General features: G+C 53.4%; 10 protein-coding genes across 10 annotated transcripts; 5 read left to right on the top strand and 5 right to left on the bottom strand.

Moving 5' to 3' along the window:
• The first annotated feature begins 116 nt into the window (after positions 1–116).
• PV07_07679 (DNA mismatch repair protein msh-2) lies at positions 117–3,262 on the top strand. The gene is made up of 2 exons (XM_016394784.1): positions 117–165; positions 219–3,262. The coding sequence occupies exons 1-2, from the start codon at positions 142–144 to the stop codon at positions 3,009–3,011; spliced, it is 2,817 nt and encodes a 938-aa protein (XP_016248203.1). The 5' UTR covers positions 117–141; the 3' UTR covers positions 3,012–3,262.
• On the bottom strand, positions 3,256–3,903 carry PV07_07680 (uncharacterized protein). The gene is made up of 2 exons (XM_016394785.1): positions 3,672–3,903; positions 3,256–3,573 (listed from the first exon to the last, which is right to left on the bottom strand). Exons 1-2 carry the CDS (start codon positions 3,808–3,810, stop codon positions 3,302–3,304), a joined length of 411 nt encoding a protein of 136 aa, XP_016248204.1. The 5' UTR covers positions 3,811–3,903; the 3' UTR covers positions 3,256–3,301.
• A 566-nt stretch (positions 3,904–4,469) lies between these two features.
• PV07_07681 (uncharacterized protein) lies at positions 4,470–6,685 on the top strand (the record flags this gene model as incomplete). Its single annotated transcript, XM_016394786.1, has 2 exons — positions 4,470–5,492; positions 5,546–6,685. The coding sequence occupies 2 exons, from the start codon at positions 4,470–4,472 to the stop codon at positions 6,683–6,685; spliced, it is 2,163 nt and encodes a 720-aa protein (XP_016248205.1).
• On the bottom strand, positions 5,129–8,442 carry PV07_07682 (uncharacterized protein; the record flags this gene model as incomplete). The annotated part of the gene is made up of 1 exon (XM_016394787.1): positions 5,129–8,442. One exon carries the CDS (start codon positions 8,440–8,442, stop codon positions 6,814–6,816), a length of 1,629 nt encoding a protein of 542 aa, XP_016248206.1. The 3' UTR covers positions 5,129–6,813.
• Positions 8,443–8,650: 208 nt separating this feature from the next.
• PV07_07683 (uncharacterized protein) lies at positions 8,651–9,830 on the bottom strand (the record flags this gene model as incomplete). The annotated part of the gene is made up of 2 exons (XM_016394788.1): positions 8,651–9,726; positions 9,791–9,830. 2 exons carry the CDS (start codon positions 9,828–9,830, stop codon positions 8,651–8,653), a joined length of 1,116 nt encoding a protein of 371 aa, XP_016248207.1.
• A 755-nt stretch (positions 9,831–10,585) lies between these two features.
• On the top strand, positions 10,586–10,852 carry PV07_07684 (uncharacterized protein; the record flags this gene model as incomplete). The annotated part of the gene is made up of 1 exon (XM_016394789.1): positions 10,586–10,852. The coding sequence occupies one exon, from the start codon at positions 10,586–10,588 to the stop codon at positions 10,850–10,852; it is 267 nt and encodes an 88-aa protein (XP_016248208.1).
• Positions 10,853–11,094: 242 nt separating this feature from the next.
• On the top strand, positions 11,095–11,643 carry PV07_07685 (uncharacterized protein; the record flags this gene model as incomplete). The annotated part of the gene is made up of 1 exon (XM_016394790.1): positions 11,095–11,643. One exon carries the CDS (start codon positions 11,095–11,097, stop codon positions 11,641–11,643), a length of 549 nt encoding a protein of 182 aa, XP_016248209.1.
• Positions 11,644–12,170: 527 nt separating this feature from the next.
• On the bottom strand, positions 12,171–15,228 carry PV07_07686 (uncharacterized protein; the record flags this gene model as incomplete). Its single annotated transcript, XM_016394791.1, has 2 exons — positions 12,171–14,421; positions 14,470–15,228. 2 exons carry the CDS (start codon positions 15,226–15,228, stop codon positions 12,469–12,471), a joined length of 2,712 nt encoding a protein of 903 aa, XP_016248210.1. The 3' UTR covers positions 12,171–12,468.
• A 751-nt stretch (positions 15,229–15,979) lies between these two features.
• PV07_07687 (uncharacterized protein) lies at positions 15,980–18,356 on the top strand. The gene is made up of 2 exons (XM_016394792.1): positions 15,980–16,374; positions 16,424–18,356. The coding sequence occupies exons 1-2, from the start codon at positions 16,108–16,110 to the stop codon at positions 17,159–17,161; spliced, it is 1,005 nt and encodes a 334-aa protein (XP_016248211.1). The 5' UTR covers positions 15,980–16,107; the 3' UTR covers positions 17,162–18,356.
• On the bottom strand, positions 17,227–17,925 carry PV07_07688 (uncharacterized protein; the record flags this gene model as incomplete). Its single annotated transcript, XM_016394793.1, has 1 exon — positions 17,227–17,925. The coding sequence occupies one exon, from the start codon at positions 17,923–17,925 to the stop codon at positions 17,227–17,229; it is 699 nt and encodes a 232-aa protein (XP_016248212.1).
• Positions 18,357–18,880: the final 524 nt, after the last annotated feature.

Here is an 18,880-nt window from a genome sequence, read left to right on the forward strand (position 1 = left end):
GGGAGGAGAGCCCATCTCGCGTGTTAAAGTGCCAAGATTTCGTGTTGACGCGTGAATCGCGTTGACGTGGGCTGCTAAAGGTTTGTTCTCGAAAGTTCACTCTCCAACAGCCTGCGCTTTCACCCATTAGCCCAAGCAAAGATGGCGTCTAGACCTGAGCTCAAGGTATGGTTCTCCCCCCTGCTGTATAGATACTCTCACTGACAACAAAAACAAAGGTCGACGACGAGACCGGATTCATTCGTTCGTTCCGTTCCCTCCCACCGAGATCGGACGGAAACAATACTATCCGTGTCTTTGATCGGGTCGACTGGTATTCAGCGCATGGAGAAGATGCCGAGTTTATTGCGCGAACCGTCTACAAGACGACTGCTGTTATCAGAAACCTCGGTCGAAGCGACAATGCTTTGCCCAGCGTCACAATGTCAACCACCGTTTTCCGAAACCTCCTTCGAGAAGCGCTGTTCAAGCTAGGCAAAAGAGTAGAGATCTGGGAGGCAAGTGGCAAAGGACAATGGAAACTCGCCCGTCAAGCTAGTCCCGGCAACTTGCAAGCTGTTGAAGAAGAGCTGGGTTCAGGTATGGATAGCCAAGGCGACAGTGCCCCCATAATCCTGGCTGTTAAGGTCAGTACCAAAGCCGGCGAGGCCAGAAGTGTGGGCGTTTGCTTTGCAGATGCCAGTGTCCGAGAACTTGGCGTCAGCGAGTTCTTGGACAATGATCTCTATTCCAACCTCGAAAGTCTTCTTATTCAGTTGGGCGTCAAAGAGTGTATTGTGGCAGGCAGCCTCCAGAAAAAGGATCCCGAACTGGTCAAGATCCAACAAATTGCCGATTCGTGTGGTATCGCCATTTCTGAGAGATCTGCTGCCGATTGGGGAACGAAGGACATCGAACAAGACCTAGCCAGGCTTCTGAAGGGCGAAAATGCAATGGGACTCCTGCCTCAGACGGACCTCAAACTGGCAATGGGGAGCGCAGCTGCACTCATCAAGTATTTGGGTGTCATGACAGACCCCAGCAATTTTGGACAATACCGACTATACCAGCACGACCTTGGACAGTACATGAAACTGGACGCGGCTGCACTCAGAGCTCTGAACCTCATGCCTGGCCCGCGAGACGGCGCGAAAAGTATGAGCTTGTTTGGTCTGCTCAACCACTGCAAAACCCCGATCGGAGCTCGTCTACTTGCACAGTGGCTGAAGCAACCGCTGATGAGTCTTTCGGAAATCGAGAAGAGGCAGCAACTAGTGGAGGCTTTCGTCACGGACACTGAACTTCGCCAAACCATGCAAGAAGAACACCTTCGCTCGATCCCCGACCTTTACCGCCTGGCCAAGAAATTCCAGCGAAAGCGCGCAAACTTGGAGGATGTGGTTCGGGCGTATCAGGTTATCATCCGGCTTCCAGGCTTCATCGAGGCCCTGGAAACTGTGGTCGACGAGCAGTACCAAATGCCCTTAGAAGCACAGTATACGTCAAAACTGAAAGAGTTATCTAGCTTTCTAGGGAAATTGGCTGAAATGGTCGAGACCACTGTGGACCTCGAAGCTCTGGACCGCCATGAGTTCATTATCAAACCAGAGTTTGATGAGGGTCTCAAGGTAATTCGGGCCAAGCTTGACAAAGTAAAGCACGCAATGGATGTCGAACATCGTCGGGTCGGAAAGGATCTTAGTCAGGAGCTCGACAAGAAGCTCTATCTGGAGGCCCACAAAGTCCATGGGCATTGTTTCCGGCTCACGCGCAATGAAGCGGGTTGCATCCGAAACAAGAAGGATTACAAGGAAATATCGACACAAAAGAACGGTGTTTACTTTACGACGAATGCACTGGCGGAGTTAAGGAGGGAGCACGATCAACTCTCAGGGTCTTACAATCGAAAACAGTCGTCACTGGTGTCAGAGGTCGTTCAAGTAGCGTCATCGTACACGCCAGTCATTGAACAGCTTGCCGCCATCATCGCCCATCTCGATGTGGTGGTGAGTCTGGCACATACTTCTGTCCATGCTCCGACAGCATACGTCCGCCCGAAGATGCATGCACGAGGCACGGGGGATACCATCTTAAAAGAAGCACGTCACCCTTGCATGGAAGCTCAGGACGACATCAATTTTATCACCAATGACGTCGAATTTAGGCGAGACAGCTCCCGGTTTCTCATCATCACCGGTCCGAATATGGGCGGTAAATCGACATACATTCGCACAATCGGCTGCATTGCTCTGATGGCTCAGATTGGCTGTTTCGTGCCCTGCGCGGAAGCAGAGCTGACCATTTTTGATTGTGTACTCGCTCGTGTCGGAGCATCAGATTCTCAACTCAAAGGCGTCTCAACCTTCATGGCGGAAATGCTTGAAACTGCAAACATCCTGAAAAGTGCCACCAGAGACTCGCTGATCATCATTGATGAGCTAGGTCGAGGCACAAGCACCTATGACGGCTTCGGGCTTGCATGGGCCATCAGCGAAGAAATCGTCGGTCAGATTGGCGCGTTTGGGTGTTTTGCCACTCACTTCCACGAGCTGACTGCTCTGGCGGACAAGTACCCGAATGCGGTCAAGAACCTTCATGTTGTTGCCTTTGTGGGGGACCAGGACCAGGATGTTGCCATGACCAATGGTGAGGGGGGCACCAGTGCCTCGAACAAACGAAGGGAGGTCACTTTGTTGTACAGAGTCGAACCCGGCATAAGTGACCAGAGCTTCGGCATCCACGTTGCTGAGCTTGTAAGATTTCCAGACAAGGTGGTCAGCATGGCGAGAAGAAAGGCAGAGGAGCTGGAAGACTTCACGAGTGCGAATGCTGAACCGAAGGAGAGTGAATACTCGAAGGAAGACGCAGATGAAGCCAGCCGACTGTTGAAGGCAATGCTACAGAATTGGAAGGAGCAGGTCGAAGGGAAGGATATGACCAAGGACGAAAAATTACGGCTGATGAGAGAAATGGTCAAGGGTGACGAGAAGCTGATGAAGAATCCCTTCTTCCAAACTGTACAAACACTGTGAAGCCAAAACACAGGCGGGACTGGTTTGCTACTGTAAGCATAGTGGCATGAGCGTGGTGTTATGGAGTTACTGTCTGCGTATCGCTTCAACCAGTTGTTATGGAACATCTGTGCTCTTGACAGTGGACGAAAAAGAAGGGCATGTGGGCTTCTGTGACGTCTAATTTCGGATTTGAGAAGCCTCAAGAGACCTATTCCTTGATTACATGTAGAGAACCTGTATGCCATATTTTTTTTCCTCATTCCAAATCCTGGCCTGAATGCAAACATACACTGCAGTCCGGAGCCCGCTCATGCTGTGGCGTTCTTGACATTACTCCTCGCATCATCATTGCCACCGTACTCTTCAGCATATTTCCTGCTGACATCTTCGGGCCCCTCACCGGCGGCGCCCTTCTCAAAGTCGCCAGCTTTGGTCGGCCGCCCCGTGCCTTTCTGGATGCCACCGCCCTCCTCGACCGGGATTTCTCTGTTGTCCCCGGCACCGGAGACTTTGCGGCCGTACTCGGCGGTGCTGCCGGGGAATTTATTGGTTACTGATTGATCGATGCCAGACTCGGTTGCTAGAATTCCAGAGATATGATCAGTCGTTTCCGTACCGGGTCGGGCAAAGGGAGATGTTGTGTCACGTCCTGTTCCTCTTTCCAGGGCGTATACATACTGCTGACGCTTCCTCCAGAGACTGTTTTGCCTCCAAACCCACTGTCTTGGGCACCGTGCTTGGATTTGGCCGACGCGAGATCGCGTTCCGCTTGTTTGGCAATGTCCATGAGGTCTTGACCCTTGTATAGCTCAGACATGATTGGTATGTATCTTTCGGGGTGTTTGCTTGAAGAGTATTTTTGAATAGATAGAAGTCGTGTGACTATGGTCCAGAGTCGTAATATTATAGGAAGATAGATCCAAAATCTGTGCCATGATGTTTTGTGCCTGAGTTTGCATTGAATTATTGTGATGTCATTGGTTGATGTCATGCTGTAAAGCACAGGATGGAGTCCATGTCCGATATTCACAGCCTTGGTCTAGCCTCATTCGGGCTTCGCAAGGCTGAGGGTTCAGCTGGGAAGCATTGCTGGCTGTCCGCAGTGAAAGAAGGTCTGGCAGACGAATGGCGGAGGGTGGGTATAGCAGTCCTTTCACTTTTGGTCCCAGATTCATCGACGTTGCTGCTCAAACTTGACTTCGCTCTGCTCGGAGGTTCTCAGATCGGACTTTCGAAAATGCTCACTTTCACGTCGCTCCTGCTTCGACAGGTGAGACTTGGTCGGATCGCATGCCAGGCATTCAAACTGCCGTCACAGTCACCTCCAAGATGCGCCAGCACTCTGACAGCAGCCTTCTTCGCTCTCATGGTTTCTGCGAGCCGCTGCCCCATCATTCCAGCCTGCATTTCTTTCGATCTCCATTGAAATCAGAGCCACGTCTACCCGTTTGTCCTCCTAGTCCCCCACCACACAAGATGGCACGTCAACCTGATCCCGCTTCTCTCAGTGCCCGGAGTCGTCACTCTTTCGTCTCTGCTATACCAAGGCCAAAGTCCGGCAGCTCTCGTCACGCTACGCCCGCAGGTGCTCGAAGAGACAGAAGGGATTCGGCAGCAGGGACAAGTCTGCTGAACATTCCTCGCACGCACCGAAAATCATGGCAACCCGAAGACAGTCTGCCACCTAGCTCGTTCCGAATATCCCAGCCTCAGGTCGCAACGCCCAGTAGAGAGTCATTGCTTCCATACAAGCAACGGTCTCATCATGACCTCTCTGGAACCCAACAGCAACTGTATATTCGAAACATGTCCACGCATTCCTTGGGTGGACATGACACTGTTGCAGCTCAGGATCATCTCAAACAGGGTTCCAGCACTACCGCCCTGCCAAAGTCCAAGACGATGAGTAGCTTGCTGTCTTCGCCCCGCGACACTATTACCAGGCGGCGACTGCTCCAGCCCCTCGAACCACCCTTACCACGCACGCAAACCTTGGGCAATATCTCATGCTTTGGTCCGCCACATGAAACTCCTTCTCCGAGAAAGCCAACTTCAGTTACCCTTTCCCCTCCAGAGCAGCATCACGATAATGCAAGTCAGCTCAATATCACCGATGCATTGATTGAAAGCAGGATGACAGAAAAAGAGACGGACTTAATGATACAGGTTCAGAGAGAGGCGGCGATCAACCGTGCTCGACTTAGAAATGCTTGTCAGCACCGAAACCCTCTTGAATGTGCTCTATCATCGCAATCACTAAGGAGCCCGGCCGAGCGTGCACCAACCCTCAAATTGTCGCTGAATGACGTTGCCAATACACAACGTCTCGAAGGCATGAAGAGGACATCGTCATCGGGGAGGCTCCTGTTCATAAACTCCACTTTGGCAAACAAGAACTGGCGAGATAGTGACATCCCAACTTCAACAACAATGACAACCAGCATTGGCAGCGTCAGCAGCTCGAATCCCAGCCAGCATTCCGACAATGATCCAAGACATGTGAGAGACTTCTGACTATTCTATAACGACTAGCATTGTTAACCACCAGGCAGGTGTATGTTGCAGAGGATGGGTCATACTGGACCGGGCGATATATGTCCCTGTGTGACCGATTTCGCACAAAAGAGCTCAATAGACCATCTCAATCACCCTCGGAGTCGACCGAAAAGAAGATCGACCATCTCTTCGAGAACAGTGAGAAGGTGCGTATGAACAGTGCGCTCAATGAGCTAAAAGAGCATTGCAAGACGGAAGAAGCCTTAACGAGCTTTGAAGACTTCGAGAACATCCTCCTCAAGAAGCTGGGAATATCGCGCCAAAGCCTGCATCGAGCTGGAAGCCTCGCATTTGGGGGCAAAGAGGCGGAGAAAAAATTGACCACTTCTGGGTCGAATGGGTTCAAGCCGTTTTCGTTGAACAGATCAACTTCTCCCGGAAATATGTCGACGCCGACGAGTCGAATATCAAGCGTCAATGCTGAGGCCGTGCTAATTGACACGTCCAAGGCGTTCTATGGCGATGGAACTATGACGAAAAGCAAAACCACAGGCAATCTAGCATCTCTCATCCCCCTCATCCCAAAGAGGCAGTATGTTATTGCGAGCAATTCTTCGCCAAAGTCGAATACTGTCCAGCTGGCTTCGCATAGGCGTAAAGCATCTTACTTTGATTGCTCCCCCGAAACTCGAGCAAAGGCGATGAGAGAGCGAGAGGAACGTGCCTCTCGCAGAGCAGCTGAGGCGCATCGACGGTCAAACTCACAGATGCCATCTTTGACCGTAGTCAGGAGTCGCGGGGGTAGCAGGGACCAAGCATCATCCTCCAAGGCTGTGAAGATCTCTGGGCCGGTCCAGCCTCAGTTCAGCTCTTCCTGCTCCAAAGTGGACGGCTCGGGAGCAGTGACAAGCTCCTTGAGTGCTGCCATGCTCGAGAGCGGACATGGTCGCCCACCACAAAGCACTGTGAGTAAGACCTTGCCGTCGCGAGTAGAGCTGGTTGAGGTGCCTGGAGGCGGGAAAGAGAAAGTGGTCAAATCACGACGTAAGGCCGAGAGGCAAACCAGCGGAGAGAGGGTCAAGACCTTGTTTGGAGCTGGAATGCGAGAGGTCAAGAAGATGGGACGTCGAGTCAGTGGGATGAGCTGGCCTGGAAGTAGCGACGAACTGGTGCCACCCAGGAGCGGGAGCAAGTGAGTAACGTGTTGGTCGAAGGCGTCATGAGATGGGCGAGGCCTGTGATATTGCTGCACCTAGACGTCTGAATGACGAAGTACGGCGGGTATCACAACTTGTTTAGACACTTGTATGCACAGTGCCGAAGACTATGCTGGTACCCAATGGATCTCCACCTGCACTTCTCTCTGGCCATTGCCATCATCAGCAAAAAGATCAACCTTTTCAAACCGCTTCGGAATGCTGTGTGCGTAAAATACGCTGCGGTTGTGATATGCGAGCACATTGATCCCGTCGCCGTTGTCCGCATAGGAAAAGATCCCCTGCACCTTGGCAGAGTTGGTACACTCGAATTTGCCGGTGGCAGGGTTGACCAGGCACGGGGAGTACGACGAGGAGAGGGAGAACAAAGCCTGGTGGCCGGGGTCGACCACGTCGTGCTGGGCGCGGAAGGTCGCGCAGGTGCCCGAGACGTACCACTGGCCCTGACGGATGAGACACCCCTTTTTCGAGGCCGTGGAGGGGGAGGGCAAGATTGAGTTCGAGTCTGAAGGGGAGAGAACGACACGATTTTGTGGTTGCTCCGTTGTCGTCGTGGACGTAGAGTCCAGGATGTGGATCTCCAGGTGGCCTTTGCCTGTGAACGGCAGGGCTGTGCTTGTGCTGGTGGGTGAAGACGTGGGGTTGGCGACGGAAGTTGTCTTCGTGGCCGACGGCGGGTCCTGGTCCCCCCCAGGCGTCTTTGGGAGGTATTTGATTCCTCGTCGCGGGCAGTTGGAAATCGCGCCGTCGGGCGGCACGGGCACGAAATGTCGGCGCACGGTGGTTGCGTTCAGGAACGGGGAGCGGGGGTGGTGGCTCAGGGCCGTGTCGAGGTCATAGTCTCCCGGACCGGGCATCAAGACTGGGGCTTCGGCTTCGGCTTCGGCTTTGGCGTCTTGTTGCGTATCAGACGTGTGTCGCAGCGAACCCATCACCGCGAAATGATACCACACCTCGTCCAGCTCGCCCCGGCGGTTACAGCGGAATGTCACCGGGTGGTCGTGCGCAGAAGACTGGATTGCCTCCTCCAGCTCCCGCAGCGTATAACGCTTGTTGGACGAGGGGAGGATGCCGGCCTCGGCGAGAACCGAGTACGTGTCGAGCGTCCTGAAGAGGGAGGTCGTGTGGACGAAGTAGTCCAGCACGTCGGGGTGAGGGTGCCGGCGACTTGGGGTGGTTGGAGGGGCGGCGGCGGCGCCGTCGTAGCAGTCCGGCTCGAGGGTCGAAATGCACGTTCCGTGCTTGTTCCACTCGTGGGCCCACAGGTGCTCGTGGTCGCCGTCGAGGGAGAGCCAGTACGTCTCCATGAAGGAGAGCAGGCCCTCGATCGTCGGCGAGTGATCCCCATCCTGGCCCTCCTCCAGAGCGTGGCGGAGCACAGTCCGAATGTCCGAGTGCGAGCGCGACGAGTCGCAGAAGGCGTCAAACCCTCCAGCACAGAGATCCGGCCAGAGTCCGTGGATGGTCCACGAGTTGTTCGGCCCGATGGGTGGCGCGGTGTCCCAGAATTGGGTCTGCAAAAAGTGTCCTGAAGGGTGATTGACACAGCACGTGTTTATGTCTTGGGGCGGCGGCGAGGGACACGATAGCGACGGAGGGTTGGGGCAGGCTGTGGGGTTTGACTTTGGGAGGGAAAGGATGTTGTTGTTGATGCCGTCGGTGGTGGTGAGAGGCAGGGGGAGTAGAAACGAGGACAGCACGGGGAGTTGGGATAGGAGCTGATAGAGAGAGGCCATAGCGGGATGCACGGTGAGAGGTAGAGTGAGAATAAGTGGGCGAGGGCAGATCTATCTTTCTGATATGTATATAAAAAGGCCTCCTTGATATTGAACGAGCGTCAGATCTGAGTGTTTCAGGGATGAAGATTCGAGGACCGCGAACTACGCGTTTTCCCCCCTTGGATATGACGTCAGCGAGGCTGAGGCGGTCACGAGGCTGAAGCCATCACGAGGCCGACGACCCGATGCTCATCCCTCCCAACACTTCATCCTGAGGGTACTTTGTTCCTCCTTGCTTTCTGATCTCGTCCATTATCTCCATCACACGGATCGTCTCCTTCCAAGGCATAATCTCACTCTCTTTTCGGCCCGCGGCAATGTCGAGGGCAGTATTGTCTGCCTCGTAGAAAAACCCCCGGCCGATTCGAGGGTAGTCGTAGTGCTTGCTTTCAAAGTCATTTTTGGAGTGCTCTTTCCGTCGATGGACCGTAAAGGACAAAGGGTGCGACGGTGCTGCGCCATGCACGTCGATGTACCCGTCTGTACCTTGGATACGGCACACCACATCACCCATGCCACCCGACATGGTAGTGGAACTGACGATTCCCTGCCTTCCCGTCGACGGATACTGTACCAAGATGCTCGAGGTGACCTCAACTCCATGCAGATGGCTTTGCGTTGCAAGGATATTTGGCCTCTCCGAGTTTGCAGGGGTGTTGGGATCTAGGGCCAGGAAAGCCCATGTTAGAGGGTAGATGCCGGTATCCAGCAGCGTCCCCGCCCCGAGCTTAGGGTCTTTATACCGGGAGGTGTCTGGCAGGCTAGGGATGTGAACCAGCAGGCTGAAGTCGGAGGACATACGGAAGACATCCCCAATAACCTGATCCTCAAAGAGCAGCTTCCTCAACTGGGCCACGAGAGGTCGATGCCGTAGCCACATTGCCTCGTGGACATAGACGTCCTTTTTCTTTGCAGCATCAAGCACCTCTCGCGCCTCGCGGGCGTTGATGGTGAACGACTTCTCGCACAGAACATTCTTCCCCGCGGCAATGGCATCGAGACAATTGCCTTTGTGAAAGGAGTGCGGAGTCCCTATGTAGACACAATCCACGTCCGGATCGGAGTAGACCTGGTCATATGAAGCATAAATGGTCGGTGTTGCACTTGGGCAATGTTTTGCGGCAAAGTCTTTGCCCTTTTGCATCGACGACGATCCGATGCATTGGATGATGTGCTTTGCTTTGGCGTCTGGGCGGTCGAGAACCAAATCTTCGACGAACCAAGAAGAGATGAGGCCCGTGGCTGCAAGCGCTTGTCAGTAGCGTGCGCCTTTGTAGAGGGAGCATGCGAAGTGGCTGTGACATACACACTATTCCCCACCTGCAGGTAGGGATCTCGGCAGCCATAATGGACTCGCGGGTATACCGTGACGGGGAGATCGTGCTTGGTCTCGGTCAATTGAAGAAGTGAAGCCGCCATCATTCGTTTGGCTGCGTCTGTCCAGGATGGCGGGGTTGGGCTGTGGGAGGGCGGAAGGGGGTTCCGCAGGGAGAGACAATGGGTAAAATGGGGACAAACAATCCCCAGCCTCACTAGCACTTCGCCCTCCACATTCCCGCCAAACACCCCCATCACATACATGATCCACCTGTTGTCCCTCTTTCTCGAAGAATACGGATTACCGAGTGCAGCGCACACCATTGGAGACGACAGAGAGTCCACGCCGCGCAGACCAGTACTTCGTCCACATCAGCCACCGAGTCTTCGCTTGCCGACATCGAGAATCGAGTTGGACCTCCCGAACCCCTGTCGCCTTGATTCACACCGTCACACTGCCTCTCGGCGGCTATCTCGCGTTGCCGCATTACCGAAAAGTCAACATTCCGCTGAGACGCCTTTACTACATCACAGTGCAGCAAGGAGACCTCGAGCTAGATCTGCGCTTGCTGGTGTCGGAAATTCCCACCTTCAACACAGTTCCGCAACTCGCATGATCCTGGTCGTTGTCGTCCATCAGCCCTTAAGCCTGGCTTCTTGACTGCGTCGCCAGCCTGCAACGACGCCGTCCTGTCGTCAGACCCTCGATATACCTCCCTGCTGTCCTTAGTAGCCCACTCATACCTTTGTGGCTCTCACACGAGTTCTCCCGGGGTCCGCAGCCATGGGCCGCTTCACCACCATGATCCTTTCCTGCCTCCACAACCTCCTCATTCAACTCCCCCAGAACGGCTATCACAATATCTCGCGCGTCATGCAGCCCCAGATGCGAAGCCTATCTGAGAGTCTCACCATTGCGAACCCCGCTGCATGGCGCAATGCCGCCGCCCGCAAAGAGAACGGGATAGAGTTGCAGTCCATCGCGCCCAAAACCTCGGATGAGCCGCCCGTGAAGCAGGAAGAGGTGGTTGAAGGTTCTCAGGCCCGATAGTCCATGATAGCCTTGGGGCAGAGATATATCAGAACTATGAGGGAATTAGCTACAAGAGATTGCATGAGGTTGGATCAGGATGAGTCCGCGGAAGAGACGCCCTATTGTCGACAAACCTCGTCTGCCGCTTCAGCCACTGCTTCGCTCAACATCATTTGAGCGACAACCTATCTCACCCGAACGGATATCTTTGGAGACCAGGTCCTGGGGATTGGGTTCTTGGAGGAGTTCCCCTCTTGTCTATGGTCGTCTGCTCGTTTCCTAGCGCCCTCCTGGCACCGAAGACTCGGGATATTGTTAACCTAGTCGCCTTGAACCACCAAGGGAGGCGGCACAATTCCGATGCCTCAAATTACACAAACCGATGGAGGCGGGACCACGGGATGTCCACTCACCGTCATCCTTATCCAACGAAGGTGGCGGTTGAAGAAGGAAACACCCTTCCTGGGGCATGGCCGGGCTGGAAGCTTCCGCTCTCCACATCCGCCGGGCATAGCATGGGTCGAAAGGGCAGACGATTCTACCCGATAGTGTGCGGTTCGCTCTCTATCTCTATCTTTCGTCTCTTCGCTGGACGTGCACGGGACTACACTCCACCGAGTCTACAACGTTATATGGAACAGGACGATACAGATACGAGAGATGGACATACAGGGGTGATCGCCTCGACGGGGGAGAAGAGTCAATCGTTCGCTTCGACCCAGCCGGGGCACGCAGGCCTTGTGTCCCCCACCTTCGTCCAAGGGGGCGCATTGAGCTCGGAAAGAGAACATTTTATGTTACAAGAATAGACCCGGGATGGACAAAGAGGCATGCTCGATCTTCTGGACTGCTTTGATTCAAGCGTTCTGTACTGACTGCGTTGCTCTATACCTGGTGCATAATATTTGACTGCTGTACTGCATTATTGCGTTGCATTGCATTGGCCCTGCGCTGCACTTGTGCTCTGATACACCAATTTTCTTGAGCGGGCGGTCCTCTGTAAACAACTGCCACGACTGCACTGCACTGCACTGCACTGCACTGCATTGTCCTGTTCTATTACTGTACAATAGTTCCAATAGAAGTCTGGGGCACATCGATATCAATGCGTAATGGGTAATATCTCTTTCCCCCTCCGGCCCAAGGGATGCGGCTGTGCAATCCAGCAAAGGGAGATATATATGCACATCGTTCCGGATCAATCCTGGCCCTGACTTTGATAGTTTCACAGGATCCGTCTTCGTCAGGACAGACTCCCATTGCAAAGCGTCCGCTAGTTCAAGGCTAGCTTTCATCTGGTTCGATTCAAGCGAGGTCAAGTCGAGTCTTCTAGCTATGTTCTAGTCCTGCTTCACGGCGAGGCAGCTTCGCTACCTGCTCAATGCTTGCTATCCGAGAAACTACTCACAGAGTGGCTGCAAACCTCGACCCAGCCCTCATCAATGTCATGTCCACCGTTCTCCTCGATCTTCAGCACTCATTGCGACGTTTCATATCTCTCAGTCCGCTAGAACCATGGCCGGATCAGCACTCATACTCTGCCACAATCCCCCTTCCCCAATGTTAATCGTATGGCATGGCGCATAAAGTCATCCTCAAGCACTTGCGTTTCTGTCAATAACTTCAGTTGATCATCAACCACGAATATGTCGTCTCCCCTGATGATACAGCTGGGCAACGGTCTTTGGTTCCGAGTCTTCGGTGCGATAGCCCGATTCGTTGCTCACCATGCTTTCCCTGAGTCGGTCGCGTCTCCTTTCCCGCCCGGAATCACTCTCATAGCCATAATGTTCTGATTCACTTGATCTTGTGCTTGCTCCTCTGAGGTCCCGTGTCCCAGGTCGTAGGTGGAGGACACGTGCCACGCCCGTGTGGATTTGTTCTTCATCATACTCGTCTTGCTGCCGCTGTCTTCCTCCGTTGTTGTTGGCTTCGTAGGCTTGGTAGGGCTCAAAGTAGTTGGGTTCTGGTGGAGTTCTCGGCCTTCCACCACGGATGATTCGTTCAATGTCGGTTTCCGTCTCGCTGTAGGGTAGTCCGCTCGAGGAGTTTAACATATCCAATGCACAGATGCTTTTGCGGTAAACTTCACGATCACTGCTGGCGACGCTGTGATCCGATTTGTTTTCATCCAGGACTCGCTCCGTCTGGACGCCACTATCCGGAGAAGAGTGGAGATCGGAAACTTCGGTGATTTTGCTGAGCACACGTCGTGCTGCGGTTTGTCCCATGATTCCGTTCTTGAAGTAATCCGATGTGATCTGTGCGGCAAGCGGGCTCTCGACTGACTGAGCCATTTCGGCAACTCGAGCCGCCGGGAGATGAGGTCTCAGATACGCTGGTGGGTCAGGAAGCGACTTGTCGGTATCCATGGGAGATGCAGTCAGAGCACCGTAACGTTGTGTTGCACCAAGTGAGTCGGACCGTGGTCTGACGATCGGTGCCGTCATGACGGACTCGATCGAGACTTGAGAGCCGTCAATGGGTGTGCTCGGGGTCGTTAGTGCTCGTGGATTTGTATGTGTCTGCAGAGAAGGTCGGTGGCGAAGTGCGGCCCGGTCGACGGTGGGCGCCACCTCCTTGGATGAAAACCTCGAATCCGATGAGGGAAATCCGATCATGCTGTAGCTCGTGGGTATCGTGCCTTTCCTGTATTTTTCTTTGTCTCTCTCCATTCCGAAGAACCTCAAGGCCTTGGAGGCGTTGCTGTTCTTAGCAGCTACCGGAGCCGAGTCGGTAGACGCTTGTAGCATTGCGTGAGCCTGGGAGATGACGTTCTTGACATCCTCCCGACGGGCGAAAACTTCCTCGCGGGCACTACCCAGCTTTTGACGGAGGTTTGATATCTCGGCATCGCGTTGATCGAGTTCTAGTGTGTGCCTCGTCTGCAAGCTGATCATGGTGCCTTGCAGCTCTTCGTATCTTCGAACCATCTTCTCCGAATCCGTACGCTGCTGCCGGCTCTCAGCTATTATGACTCGACATTCCTGTAATTGTCTGCTCAGATCATCGTTTTGTTGTACAAGAAGCAATAGTTCGTGATCCTTTTCCTGTACGAGTCTGACTGCTTTGTTGTATCTGTCCACGTGTGCATCGAGGTTTTTGGATTGATCTCTGATCATGGCTCCCTGACCATGCAATACCTTGCGATATTCTCGGATGAAATTGCGCGCTTCGCGCAGATTTCCAACATATTTATCCAGAGTGTCCTCGGCAACGCGAACATAATCGACAGATCCGTGAGGCTCGTCGCGCGTGTAGTCCGATATTATTCGAAGAACTTGCAGGGTCCTAGGCTCGCGCATGGTATCGACCCAAGTGGGGATGTTGTTTTGAATGAACGTACCCAAAAGGCGCGTGACTTCGTGAACTGTATTTCGAAGTTCTGAGATTCTTCGGTCTTTGTCTTCAATTTCCTTGTCTTTCGCCGCCATTCTCTCCAAAGCTTCTTCTACCTGTCCTTCAAGCTCATTCAGTTGTTCGCAAGAGGCCTTGGTATCACGCTCAGCAAGCGATTCGGCGGACTCGACGATTTTGCGGTACTCGGCAGTGATCAAGCGTAGGTGGTCGGAGAAAGATTTGAGTGCCTGAGGAATGTCAGTGCAAGAGGAGTCTCCGAAGATTGCGTGTCTCACACTGCTCAGGGTTACCTGGTTGACGCTTGACTCAAGCTTCAAATTACATGCTTCGTTGAGCAGAGTCGTCATCTTCTGCAGTTGACCGCGCATAGCAGGAAGCCAATGCTGGGATACGGCCACATGGTCGCATTCGGGCAGTTTCTCCAGCAACTCCTCGATGGTCATTGCAGCAAAGGGCTGTGTGATTTGTGGATCTGCAGGGGCGCGGCTGCCGATGGTGTACGAAGGCATTGTGCTATGAGCGGATCGGTCGTGCTTTCTTAAGGGGGTGGTCAGATTTCGCAGAGTTTCCATTGTCGCGTCATCGGTAGACGCGGAGGTTGAGATAGTTGGCACAGAACTTATGGTGGATTCCTCGGTGTTTCTGCGAAGCAATCGAAGAGACGGCGGAGGTGATATCGGGTTTGTTTGCGGGTATCCTTGGCTTGCTAACAGAAGTGAACCTGGTAACTCTGCCGCTGTTGGTGAATAAAGCGATGTCGGGCTGGCGGGTGTCTCTGGCAGGGTACAGCCCGGTGTCGAGGGTGCGGCAGGGATGTACCGTGATGTTAACGGTGAAGTACCGCCCTTGATATCAACTCCCAGAAGTGAATGTTTACGTCGGTCGGTGGGAGTCTTGGGAGTCAAGAGGCCTCCGAGTCCCGACCTTGACGTTGCTGGAGCCAGACCTGTTGACAAAGTTGCAGCTTCACCACCACTTGCTATTTGCAGCGGAGGAGGTCGACGACGAAATTTGGACACAATCTTAGCTTCCATCGTGGCCGGCACTTGATCTCCAACTGCAGGTTCTGGACATACGAGGCCACCAAGTCCCCCATTGACCACCATTTTTGTGACATGAGTTCCTGCCTTTGAGCCCAATATGGACGCCATCGATGCGATCGAAGCACAGGAATAGGAAGGAAGATGGGAGTGGAAAGAAGAAAAGCCATTCTCTTTTGAATCTCGCTACGCTTTCTGATGGTCGGAGACTGCTCATGTATGCACCATGCGGAGGGATGCCATTGTCAACGCCATTCTAGGCAAGGGTTTGAAGCATAGACCGTCGCACCGAGAGAGCTTCGACAAGCTTATCCAGAAAGGGCGCAGAGAACGAGCCAATCAGAAAGTGCTGCTGATGAGCTTGAAGCCCCAAGAGGAGAGACGCGATAGTGCTACCATCCCCAGAGTCTTCTTCTCAGCCGCAGAGAGGCGCTTAGACTAGGCCATCACGAGGCCAGCACTGGACGAATGTCTCCGTGGCCCGGCTTCATGCGGGTGTCATGGTGAGACGACCAGTGGCCGAGGCGAGGATAGAGGGCCGCTCAATGCAGGAGCATTTTAGCCCTGCGAAAGAGGCCCAGACTGGTTCTGAGAGTAGCGGAAGAGGAGAAAAGGAAGAGGATGAAAGAGACGGGGAGGAAACAAGAGACAGGCTGCGTTTCCGAATCAGGACTAGTGGATTTTGCAGCACCCACGCACCCATTTTGCCGCCTTGACGACAATTCCACCAATTCCACCGATGTTTCCTCCATCAAGAATCTCGCCAAATCCCCAAGAAGACCTTCAAGAGCGCAAATCCCTGCATATTCGAACCTTTCTCCTCCTATCATCGTACTGGACCTCTGACATCAATGCTGTGAGGGTAGCCTAGAAATGGATCCCACGGAGCCAGTGAGCAGATCACCAAAAAGGCTCAAAATGGATCATGCACAATCATCGTCGGACCCAAGGCCTCGCAAAGGCAACGCCGGGAAACCCAAGTATCGGGCTCAGAAAACAGAGAATTCACGGGCTAACTCTCGCCGGCCCGCCGTCATCAGTGCGTCGGGCATCCACAGTGACGATGTTGGGATCTTTGTCACCTGTGATAAGGGTCAGGAGAAGAAATGCTTGCAAGAGCTATCTGACTTGCTGGAGGAGGTGGGTAAAGTGCCTCTCGTCATGTTCCACCAACTAAGCATGCCACCAGTTGTTTGCTGCTGAGTCAAGCACCCAACCTGTGGCGGCAACGCCGGACGTCCAGCCAGACAAGGACGATGTGGAGGTCGATATCGAGGCTGACATACGTGCCGAGTTGGACTCATTGAGATCCAAACGAGAACCTCCAAACGTCCCGTCAGCAAAGCTCTCCTTCATAACGCTCGACATACCATGCGTCTCATTTGTACGGTTCCCCAAAAATCCACCCTTCAACCCGGTCGAGACGGTTCGCAAATTGTGCCTCTCGGCCTCAAGCAAGGAAGAAGCTGGGCCGCGAAGTCGCTACATCAAGAGACTTACGCCGGTCTCTTTGATGCGCAAGACCTTGAATGACGGATTACAGTCACTTTGTGACGAGGTCCTTCCCAAACACTTTCTGATCGACGTCGACTCCGACGACCGCAATTCAAGCTCTAAACGCGAGGACGAGCATAAGCACCAACCATGCAAATTCGCTATCCGTCCGACAATCCGCAACAATCACAAACTTAATCGAGACGAAGTCATTCGGGTGGTCGCTGATAAGATCGCCACTCTTGGCCGGGGAGAGCACACTGTAGACTTGAAAGGTTATGACAAGCTCGTCCTCGTCGAAGTGTATCGAAATGTGATTGGCATGAGCGTTGTCGGGAACGAATTTGAGACATTGAAGAGGTTCAATTTGGCCGAGATCCATGCAAGCCACTTTGACGATGGTGACAAGAAGGGCACAAATGATCAAAGTTGAGCAAATGGCAGGATGTGTGGTGGACTAAGTGCGAGTGAACCGACGCTCAGAGTCATACACTGAGGCTATTTCTCCTCGCTGCTGACGATTCGTATTTTGTCGGAGACACGCTTCCAGAAGCGATGGGGCCTTTCAGCACTTTCTGCTCCACTGAACTGCTCGGGAGCCTTCATTGTCCCTCTTGTCAGCCAATATCCAGGGCCATGCTGCTCTATCACCTTATCGCTTCTTCTCAATGTGCCTCGAGCGAGCCAGAAACCTTGCCAATTTGCACGCGCTGATCTCCTAGTTGCAAGCTCCACCGGTGGCTTTGGCCGGGAATATTGCTCCAGCCACCATTTCCGGTAGCTGTTGCTGAACCTGATCTGAGGCCATGCGGGCGTGTGGGACTCGGCCCTAGACGTGGACTCATAGGGTATCGCGATCAGTGGTTCAGAGGCCTCAAAGGCCTCAGAGGCTTCAGAGGAATCATCCACAAGTGTGGTGCGGGTGTGACTCGACGGGGAGACTCGGCTGTTACGAGAAGGAGGCGACGGCGCTTTCCTGGGCAGCAAGTATGCGGTCGAATGCTCAAAATCGATCAAGAAGCCCTGAGCGTCGTACTGACCGGATCTTTGGGTAAGTTCTCGACTGGACGGCCATTCATCCTGCATTTCGACGTGGCGAGCAAACCCGTGGGACCCAGTATCAGGAGAGCCCAGAGACAACGTACGTTCGTTTGGAAAGCCGTAGGCACCGTCACCGATTGTGGTTTGATCCATCATGATGAATCGGGAAATGAATTTTTGGTCGAGGAATTAAACAACAGAGAGTCAAGTCGAGGTCCGAGAGCTGGCAATGAGGAGTTAGGGACAGCCTTGTCTCTCTAATGCGAAATCAAATCTAAGAAGCTCTAAGAACAAGTTCAAAGTGACAGCTCGCGATGGACCAGTCATAGAGTCGTTGGTTGGCGTGTGAATGGGACTTTTTCGCACTCAAACAAACAACATCCTTTGTGAGCGCGTCCCGCCCGTGAAAGTCAAGGAAGTGGGAACATCTTCACTATCACTCGAGCTAAAGTGTTAGTGAGAGATGGACAAGTGAAGCAAGTACACCAGACTGCAAGTCAGCGTTGGCTCTCAACAGCCTTCGCCTGTCGCATGCATGCTCGTCAAGGTCGCTACAGCTAGATGGGTATCATGACTTAGCAACAGATACGACAGGATGGATATCCTTTCTGACCATTATGTCGACTACAATGATTTCGACGACAAGCCGAGTTTAGGCCCAGATTGCATTCTTTGGGACGACTCCAAAGGGGTTAGCAGAGTCAAGGATGGCTCACTATCCAGGACTATTGCCCTTCACACAACACATCCTCCTGACTGGTGGTCACCAGCTCAATAATTCCTGATATTTGGCTTGCCTTGTTCAGGGAAAAGAGCCTTCCAGTGGTTGACAAACCCTTTCTTTTCCACGCATGGTGATCCAGCAACACCGTGGAACCATCAACTCCTATCCGCCTTTCCCGATTACATCCAAAGCAGCTTCACGCGAACTCTTTCTTCCCTTTCGAGCATGATTCGCGCTCAGACCAACACTACCAATAATAATACATGCATAGCGCCCCTACCAACTCCCCCGGCCGCGGACAGGTGAGGGGAGTCTTTGGCATTTCGCGGGCGTGGGGGTTGCAGGGCACTGTATCGACGTGCTCTGGACAACAGAACGTCCCCGCCA

Source organism: Cladophialophora immunda (assembly GCF_000835495.1).
Source record: "Cladophialophora immunda strain CBS 83496 unplaced genomic scaffold supercont1.4, whole genome shotgun sequence".
In the NCBI taxonomy this organism is placed as follows: Eukaryota; Fungi; Ascomycota; class Eurotiomycetes; order Chaetothyriales; family Herpotrichiellaceae; genus Cladophialophora; species Cladophialophora immunda.

Coding starts and splice junctions, on each gene's coding strand:
- PV07_07679 (XM_016394784.1), top strand. CDS start 142: ATGGCGTCTAGACCTGAGCTCAAG. Junction 166..218: donor CGTCTAGACCTGAGCTCAAG/GTATGGTTCTCC, acceptor ACAAAAACAAAG/GTCGACGACGAGACCGGATT.
- PV07_07680 (XM_016394785.1), bottom strand. CDS start 3,810: ATGTCTGAGCTATACAAGGGTCAAGACCTCATGGACATTGCCAAACAA. Junction 3,574..3,671: donor CTCTGGAGGAAGCGTCAGCA/GTATGTATACGC, acceptor CTGGAATTCTAG/CAACCGAGTCTGGCATCGAT.
- PV07_07687 (XM_016394792.1), top strand. CDS start 16,108: ATGGATCCCACGGAGCCAGTGAGCAGATCACCAAAAAGGCTCAAAATG. Junction 16,375..16,423: donor TATCTGACTTGCTGGAGGAG/GTGGGTAAAGTG, acceptor GCATGCCACCAG/TTGTTTGCTGCTGAGTCAAG.